This window comes from Triticum dicoccoides, chromosome 2A (genome assembly GCF_002162155.2).
Source record: "Triticum dicoccoides isolate Atlit2015 ecotype Zavitan chromosome 2A, WEW_v2.0, whole genome shotgun sequence".
NCBI lineage: Eukaryota > Viridiplantae > Streptophyta > Magnoliopsida > Poales > Poaceae > Triticum > Triticum dicoccoides.
Genome location: NC_041382.1, coordinates 435876723 through 435885821, shown reverse-complemented (window position 1 = coordinate 435885821; position 9099 = coordinate 435876723). Strand labels below are relative to the sequence as shown.

General features: G+C 51.6%; 1 protein-coding gene across 1 annotated transcript in view; it reads right to left on the bottom strand.

The window, feature by feature from the left end:
• Positions 1–1111, bottom strand: part of LOC119354818 (transmembrane protein 184 homolog DDB_G0279555-like) — a 10108-nt gene extending 8997 nt beyond the window's left edge. The window contains exon 1 of the mRNA XM_037621563.1: positions 968–1111. Within this exon, the coding sequence (XP_037477460.1) occupies positions 968–986 (19 nt within the window). The 5' untranslated portion in view covers positions 987–1111. The remainder of the gene's footprint in view (positions 1–967) is intronic.
• Positions 1112–9099: the final 7988 nt, after the last annotated feature.

Here is a 9099-nt window from a genome sequence, read left to right as displayed (position 1 = left end):
GGGCCCAAGCCAGACGCCACGTATGCAAAACCACCGTCCCATACCGCTAAAGTGAAGGTTAGGGGGTGATTTGTCCGGTTTGGGATAGTTTAGGGGATTAAGAACCCTGTTTTAAAGATGAGGGGGTTATGTGATCCAAATGGAATAGTTGTGGGGGTTATCTATACTTTTTTCATATCATTATAAGTGCAGTTAGTAGAATTGGCATAGAAATTCTCTGCATCACTCTGTAAATGTACTACTTTCCGCCACAAGCATATGAGCACTCAATACAACAAATAAGGTCCCGTTTGCGAGACAAGTAAGTCTTGACACTGTAAAGTGTATACAGGGTATATTAAAAAAACATCCAATAGCATGTGTATTTCCATTCCTTGTAAAACGATGTTTTGATGGACAGTAAATTGCATTTGCAGGTAGCCAGGTACTGACACGAGAAAACACTACCAAGAACTTCACTGAAACACTGCCTAATTGCCAATTCGCCCATGCCATCGCCGTCGCCGCACACAGCAAACCAGAGCGCGGTGCCGAGGGAACCCCAAGAGCAGAGACAGAGCAAGAGCAGGCCACCGCATCCAGATGCCAGCGGCGACGAACACAGCCTCCTGGAGAGTGAGCGGCGGGCACAGCTGAATCAGTGCATATTGGCCACGGCGACCGTGCTGTTGGTGCACGGGCGGCAGCGAAATCGGAAGCCGGCGGCGGTGAAATAGGGAAGACGGCGACGGGGTGGCACTGAAATCGGGAGACGGCGATGGGGCGGCGTCCGTTGAGCAAGGGGCAGATGCAGGGATCCGCGTATTCTGCTGCCTATTCCATTCCTGGAATCGAGATACGCAAGAAGGCAGGGATGGACGCGCTAAGCGGATCAAAACCAAGAAGCCCCGGAACCAAGGGAAGGGATCCACCGACAAAATGAAACCACCGGGGTGCTGTCTGCGGGGAGAGGAGCGAGAACTCTCACCTTGTTGGAGGATCTCCATGCGGGGCTTTGGCGCAGACGGGCAGTGGACTCTCTCTCTCTCTCTCGGTTCCTGCTCCGGTGCAGAGACTTGTTTGGCCTCCTCGCGACCCGCGTGGGAGCAGGTGTTTTTTTTCGAGGAGTCAGGCCAACTCCATCGCTTTGTCCGAATTTCGTCCGTTTGAGATGGAATTTAAGATCGTGTCCGGACATGTCCTGGGATGCGGTGATCGTGCTGGGCGCACGTGGCCGCATCCATTTACCTCATTCTGTTCGTGTCTATTTAAAAAACCAAATGAACGTTTCAAATGCCAAGTCCTAGTTTAGGTCAGCGGCCTACACGTCCATTGTCGGCATCAGCCAGCGGCCGACAACACAGCCAGCCTCCAAAATGAATAATTGTCCTCGCCGGCAACGCAGGCAGCGGCCGGCAATACAACCGGCCACCAAAATGAATGTTTCTCGCCGGCACACAGCCAGCGGCCCAGCGGGGACGCGACACCCATGCCGGCATCCAAAAAGAATGGCCACGGCCGATCGGATGACCTAGTTCAGGCCTTCGACTTCGAGCATCTCATTCTGCTTGGCCTCGAACCAGGCCTCGTCTTGTCGCTCATCTTTGACAAGTCCACGCTCATGATCGCAAGAGCCACCTCCTTCGCTTTGGTGGCGGCGTTCGTGACCTCGATGTCGAGCTGCCTCTGCCTGGCCTTGACGTTGTCGGCCTCGATGTCGAGCTGTCTTTGCCGGGTCGCCTCCTTCATTTCGATCTTCCTCCTCTTGACCGCCTCCTTCATCTCAAGCTTCTTTGTTTGAAGGTTCAGGTATTGCTTCATTTGCTTCTCCTTGCTTTGCCGCTTCTTCTCGTCCCTCACATTTTTTTGAGACATCATGCCATGCAAAGTGTCATGCAATGCCATGGATGAGGCATCACGTATGTCATCAACCTTGGAGTTGGTCTTGCCCCTCGGCTTCTTCAAGGCCTCGCCATCTCCACCTCCGGCATACTTGGCCGTCTTTAGTCCTCTCTTCCTTTGTAGTTCATGGTATTGGTCCTTGAACTTAGGGCAATTGTTGATAATCGTCCAACAATGCGTAAGAGTGAATGGATTGTCATTGTGCCGGGCCTTGAATGCCTCCAAAGATTGAAATGCCTCAATCACATGATCAACAATAAGTGAACATGCAAACATATACACGGCCGAAGTGTCATGGCCGTAGCAAGGAAAGGGCTAGGAAGAGGAGAGCATACCATGTCCCCAACGTCGAGACCACTCATGGGCCGTGCTTCAACGCTCTCTAATGCGGCGCAATACTTGTTGCACTCTTGTTGGATGAACAACCATTTCTTTTGAATCGAGCCAATGCCACGATTGCTTGTAAATTGGTAGGGCTCAAACATCTTCCTTTTATGAAATGTTTTGTGGACTCTCGTCCAAAATACAATGCCCTTTTGTTGCGCGTCGGTCCTCGGATCTTGGCTAGTCTCCATCCAAGCTTGGCAAATCAACTTGTCATCATCTTGTGTGTATGAGCCCGTGCGAATGCTCTTCCTCTTTTTTTGTGCTTCCGCTCTTTGGGTGAGCTCGTCGATGAACAATGGCTCGCCACTAATATCAACGTCATTGCCTTCTTCTTCATCACCTTCGACATAGATGTCATCATCTTCATGCCACGAGTCACCATGGTTGTAGTAAGCACGGTCGTCGGCCTCTTCATTGGCACGTACTCGGCGTGGCCATCCTGACTTTGGGTCTCCTCGGGGTCGTAGGCACGGCCATGCCCACCCTCAAAGATCACGTCCTCCATGTACTGGTTGTGGAAGGGGTCGTCGACCGTTGGCATTGGGGTTGGCATTCCGTCAAACAAGACGCGGGGGGCCGGCATGGTGCCCGTGCCTGCTTTCTTTGCATCTCGACGGACGGACGGCCGCCGCTGCTGGACCCAGGCGTGACGTTGAGGTCGATGACGGTCGCGGGGCGCGGTGTGGACGGTGCGAACAAGCCCACGTCCGGCGACGCCGAGAAACGGGTCTGGTCATCGTGCCTTGGCGGAGGAAATCCGGGCGACATGGGCGCGGCGCGCGACGTCAGCGACTGGCAGTGCGTAGGCCGGGCGACCGACGAGCCTCTGCTCGCCGGGCCGACGGCAGCTGCAGGGAACCCGGCCGGACGGCCCATGCCAAGCATCAGGATGGCGTGCGCTTTATTGACGAGGTCCTCCTTCTCGTCGGCAGCGGCCTTGCGCCGCGCGACCTCCAGCTCCTCGCGCTGGGCGGCGAACTTGGCCGCGGCGGCATTGACCTTGACGACCGCTCTCTGTTCCCTCCTCTTCGCCGATTCCGCGTCCAATTTGGCGATCTTCTCCGGCGTGCACTTCGACCACGGCTTCCTTGGTGCCTTCTTCTTCACCTTTGCGGGCGGGTCGACAGCCAGGCCGCCGGAACTCGGCGGGTCGACGGCCAGGCCGCCGGAACTCGGCGGGGCGTCGGCCATGGCCGGGGGAGAGAGGGGCGGCGGGAGGGACATGGAAGGGTTTGGGGGAAATGGCGGCAAATGGGTGTGGGGGGTTTTGGTTTCTCCCACCGACAGGCGGGCCAGGGGAGGACAAGCGCGCGCGTCCTGCCCGTCCACGCGCTGTCCGTTTCACCCCAAAACCGGCGCAAACTTGGGCCGAGGATGGGTCGAAAGCGGACACAAAGCGGACAAAAGTCCGTTTGCGCCCGCACACTGGGCCGTCTCGTTTGTCTATTTTACCCCAAACGGACGGGGGCAGACAGGATAGGGTCACGCGGTGGAGTTGGCCTCAGATCGTCTTGGCGGTCTACGTCCAAGCAGAGCCAACATGGGCACGGCCAAATTTAATGTTAATCTCCAACAGGCCTGCCGACCTGCCGCCCAACAACATGCCTTCGTCATCATTATAGTACGGGTAAGCCACAGTGGGAGTAACTTCAGCAGTAACATCAAGTCCAACTCAGCAAATTTGCTTATGTGGCAATGAGTTAATGAAGAGAAAGGTGGTTGTAGTAACTTAGCTAGTTACTGTAACATCACATATCCCAATGCAATATGAGTCTATAACCTAATAAATGAATCTTTGCATGTTATCACACTTAAGTTACTACCCACTATGAAGATAGTAACACAGTCTAGAGATATGTGTATGTTATTAGTGTATGTTACTATCCATTGTAGCTAGTCAAAAAAACTCATCATCATCTATATTTATTTTTTGATGAGGGGAAAAAACTCATCATCATAGTTTAAATAGAAACGGCCGAATATTTATAGGTTGGATCACCGGTTTACAGTTTGGTTTTAGACCATGAAAGATATTCTTTGTATGTTGAATATATTGTGTATGTGTATATTATATCTTGGGCTCACCTCCTAGTTCCTCTGTATAGTTGAGATTGTGGCCCCTTTCTGTATTTATGTATACGTGCCTGATGCATCAATCAATACATTGTGTTGCACATCCTATTCTTTTCCTTCTACATGATATCAATTTAGCACGTCGATCCTAACCCTAGCTTTCGCTCCTCTAGCCGCCGCTGCCGCAGGTCCTTGCCGCCGCCGCCATCCTCCTCGCGCTACCGCCGCAGGTCTTGCCGTCGCCGCGCCATCCTCTCCGCGCTGCCGCCGCACTCCTTGCCGCCGTCGCATCTCACCTTCCTTCGTAGCCGCCGCACCTCCTGTCATCGCTGCACTTCTTCTCACCCAGCCCGATCGCTACCTAGTCAACCAGATCGCTAGTCAAATCCATCTAACTGTGTGCCTGGGTGCTTACTAGCAGATCACCGAATCCATCCAGTTGTGTGTCTGGGTGCTTGCTAGCTTATACGTGCCCGTGTACTTTGTTAGCCGCCGCTGTTTTCTTTTTCTTGCCCTAGCCGCCGCTGACCCGCTGCTATGGCCTCCCTTGGCTCTTCCAGCGACCCTGTTAGGTGGACGACCCAGCTCGATTCTTGGACCGCCTTCGGACTTCGGCTTCTCCCACTGTGGGACGAGCTGCGACTCGCGTCCCCACGACGTCCTCGCCGACTCCGTCAGGGGCCTCGGCATCGCCCGCCTTGCCGACAGCCACTGCTTCGCCGGCATCTTCGCTGGCTGTCTTGGCCGGCCCCGCCGCCTCAAGTGCCTCAGGCGACACCCCTGCCTCGCCCGCCACCCCCGCCTCACCCGCCCCCTACGCCGCGGGCATGGGCGCTTCGGCGGCCTCGGGCGCCACTTCTTCACCGGCCATCTCACCGGCTGCCTCGCCGACCGCCTCGCCGGTCGTCGAGTTGCCATCTTACCCCGTCACTCGGGCTCGAGCCGACGTTCATCGCCCGAGTCTACGGTACTCCAGCGACGAGTATCTTCTCGCCGCCTCCACCACTGAGCCGTCACCGATCCTTGCCTCCACTCGCGCAGCCCTTCATGATCCTCACTGGCTTGCCGCGATGCAGGAAGAATTCGACGCTCTTCAGCGGAACCGTACCTGGACATTGGTTCCTCGGCCTTCTCGCGCCAACGTCATCAGCGGCAAGTTGGTCTTTCGCCATAAGACCCGCTCGAATGGTACACTTGAGCGCTACAAGGCTCGTTGGGTGGTCCGTGGTTTTCAACAGCGTGCTGGAGTCGACTTCACCGAGACGTTTGCCCCAGTTGTCAAACCAGGCACGATCCGCACAGTTCTCCAGCTGGCAGTTTCCCGAGGCTGGCTGGTTCATCAGATGGATGTCTCCAGCGCCTTCCTTCACGGTCATCTTGAGGAGCAGGTTTACTGTGAGCAGCCGACCGGTTTCATCGACGCATCTCTTCCTGGGCATGTGTGTTTGTTGTCCCGGTCTCTCTACGGGCTCAAGCAAGCACCTCGCGCCTGGTACCAGCGTATCGTCGGGTTCCTTCAGACACTGGGCTTCAGCGTCACTCGCTCGGATGCCTCGTTGTTCGTCTATCATCGCGGAGACACGACTGCATATTTGCTCCTCTACATCGATGACATCATCCTGACGGCCTCCTCCGCGGCCCTTCTTCAGCAGATTACTCTCCGGCTGCGTGATGAGTTTGCCATCAAGGACTTGGGTGCTCTACATTATTTCCTTGGCATTGAGGTCGTTCAGCGACCCGACGGCTTCTTTCTTCATCAGCAGAAGTATGCGCACGAGCTACGTGAGCGTGCCGGCATGCTCAACTATCACCCTATTGCTGCTCCTGTTGACACGAAGGCCAAGGTTTCTGCTCTCGAGGGCTCTCCCGCGTCGGATGCTCCGTTCTATCGGTCCATTGTTGGTGCTCTTCAGTATCTGACTCTCACCCGGCCGGATTTACAGTATGCTGTTCAGCAGGTGTGTCTGCATATGCACGCCCCTCATGACTCCCATTGGACCCTCGTGAAGCGGATTCTTCGTTACATCCGCGACACGATGGCTCTTGGGCTTACTCTCACGACGTCCACTTCTCTGGAGATGGTGGCCTACTCCGACGCGGACTGGGTCGGTTGCCCCGACACCCAGCGGTCCACCTCTGGCTACTGCGTTTACCTTGGTCCTTCACTCGTCTCGTGGTCGTCCAAGCGACAACCTATGGTTTCGCGCTCTAGCGCGGAGGCTAAGTACCGACTTGTGGCTAACGTCGTCGCCGAGTGCACCTGGCTACGACAGTTACTTCAGGAGTTGCACCATGACGTCTCCCAGGCTACGGTTGTCTACTGTGACAATGTTTCTGCGGTGTACCTTTCCGCCAACCCTGTTCATCATCGTTGGACTAAGCACATTGAGCTGGACATTCACTTTGTGTGCGAGCAGGTGGTTCTTGGACGTTTTCGGGTCCTCCATGTTCCGATTGCACAACAGTTCACCGATGTGATGACTAAGGGACTGCCGACTTCCACCTTCAAGGAGTTTTGTTCCAGTCTCTGCGTCTCCGGCGCCGCTTCGACTATGGGGGGAGGGGGTGTTGAATATATTGTGTACGTGTATATTGTGTCTTGGGCCCACCTCCTAGTTCCTCTGTATAGTTGAGATTGTGGCCTCCTTCTGTACTCATACATACGTATCTGGTGCACCGATCAATGCATGGTGTTGCACAACCTATTTTTTCCCTTCTACATTGTACACTAATCTATACCTTTACATAGATACTCCCCCCTAAAAAAATAGATAGTATATGTATTTCCTGTTTCTTTATCCTTACCAAATAACTAGTAAATTCGTATGTGCAACGCACGTGTAATCTTCTTAAGCCTCCCATCTTGCATCAAGATGCCCTTTGTCCTTCGGAGAACACATCTCTAATAGTATATTTGTGTCGTAGTGGTTATATGCGGACATATGTGCAACCTTCAATTATCTCTGACATTTGCCAAATTGATGAAGTATTAAGAAATGAATTAATATCACTACATTTGATCCATGAATGCTATTTAATAGCAGGTGATACCTAATACCACATGCCTATACTTAATCCCGATCTTGACAAACTCATCATATGAAACCACAAAAGAAAACCCATTCAATCAATTACACAAAACACAGACTTATGAACTATTTAATAGCAACAAAACAAAGAGTAGGGCATTTTGGAGACCGACCTCTATGGAGCCCTTTATTTAGAATTTTTTCATAAATTTCAGTTTTAAAAAAATCAGAAAAAAGATACACATGTATGCAAGGATGTAAAGTGCATGTGTGAAAAAATTCAGGATGAAATGCCTTGAATTGCCAGCTGCATAAAAAAACCATGGACTTTGAAGATGAACAATGCATATGCTAAAAGCCCCAGATTTGTCTTTTTTGTGTAGCTCACATTTTAATGTTTTTCCATCTAAAAAATTCCACACATGTACATTATGTATCTAGGTATATGTGTATTTATTTATAGAATTTTTTGAAATTGAAAAGTTCAAAATTTGAAGTTTTCAAATAAAGGCCTCCATGGAGCTCGGTCTCCGTTTGGCATTTTTGCAAAATAAAACTGTAAATTAACTTTGCATAAGCCATGACTTGAGTACGCGCAAATTCCAATGAAATCAATCATCCGACCCACTCTAGTGGAGAAGCATGAAGATATTTTACTGATCTTGATGCCTAGTAGAAGGAAAAAAGTAGAGCACATAGACTTACCAATCGCTAGTTGTCACGATGTTTTTTTCCAGATTACCATAAGTTACATACGATAAATACGCCATCTCTGAATTTATTGTACTGACATCACTGACTATCTTCTAAAAAGGATAAGACCTGAGCAATGAGTTATCAATTTTCCTTCACCAATATGATGGACCTCTCAAATGGGGCTTGTTGCAACCAGCAAAGATCCTACATCTTGTCACCTCAGGTTCAGAATATTAGCTTCAGCATAGCAACCACTCCAAGATTTGCAGTACTACTATCTACGCTATTTTTGTGCCCTTTCATATAAGTAACAACATGTATCGGATCATCAATATGCACCTTTATAGTAAGGCAAAATGAAATAATAAGCATCTACATGATAACTGAAAGTTTAGTTTTATACCAGACTGCTTGTGAATGTACTTGATTAATGACATTGACTTGGTTTTTCATATGGACAATACTATGCAGTTCCCTTCATCTTGGTGAGAACAAATGCATAGGTAGACGTCTACACATTTGAAATTGCTAATTAGCTGAAAACGCGAGTCTGGTCAGATTCCGATAAACACAACGGAATAGAAAAGGACATCAGATCAATATGACACCTAGCTACTGGTGCGTGGCAAGGGCATGTTACTGGCCAAACTTGACGCAATGATAGATCCAACGGCCATAGTCGTCGCTTGAGCCTGGGTTGGTTCCTGGCCGGGTGGATGCACCCTGTGGAAGCTGAGAACCCGGGGGGCAGAGTCAGCCGACACCTGGTCGATGTCGACCTCGGAAGGGCACCAAGCATGACAGATAGAGTGAGAGCCGAACAGGGAGACCACCGCCGAATCTATTGCTCGCCATTCTCCCCTCCAAGAAGGAGATCAAAGGATCCGGTTGGAGGATGTCGAGGCTGCGAAGCTAGTGAGTCAGTTGTCTGCGGAGCCGCCCGGATGGACGTGAATAACACCGAGGAACATGAGGCGTCCCCGATGACCTGCTAGGCGGTGCAGGAGGCGGCTTCCAGACGGTTGGATGTAGG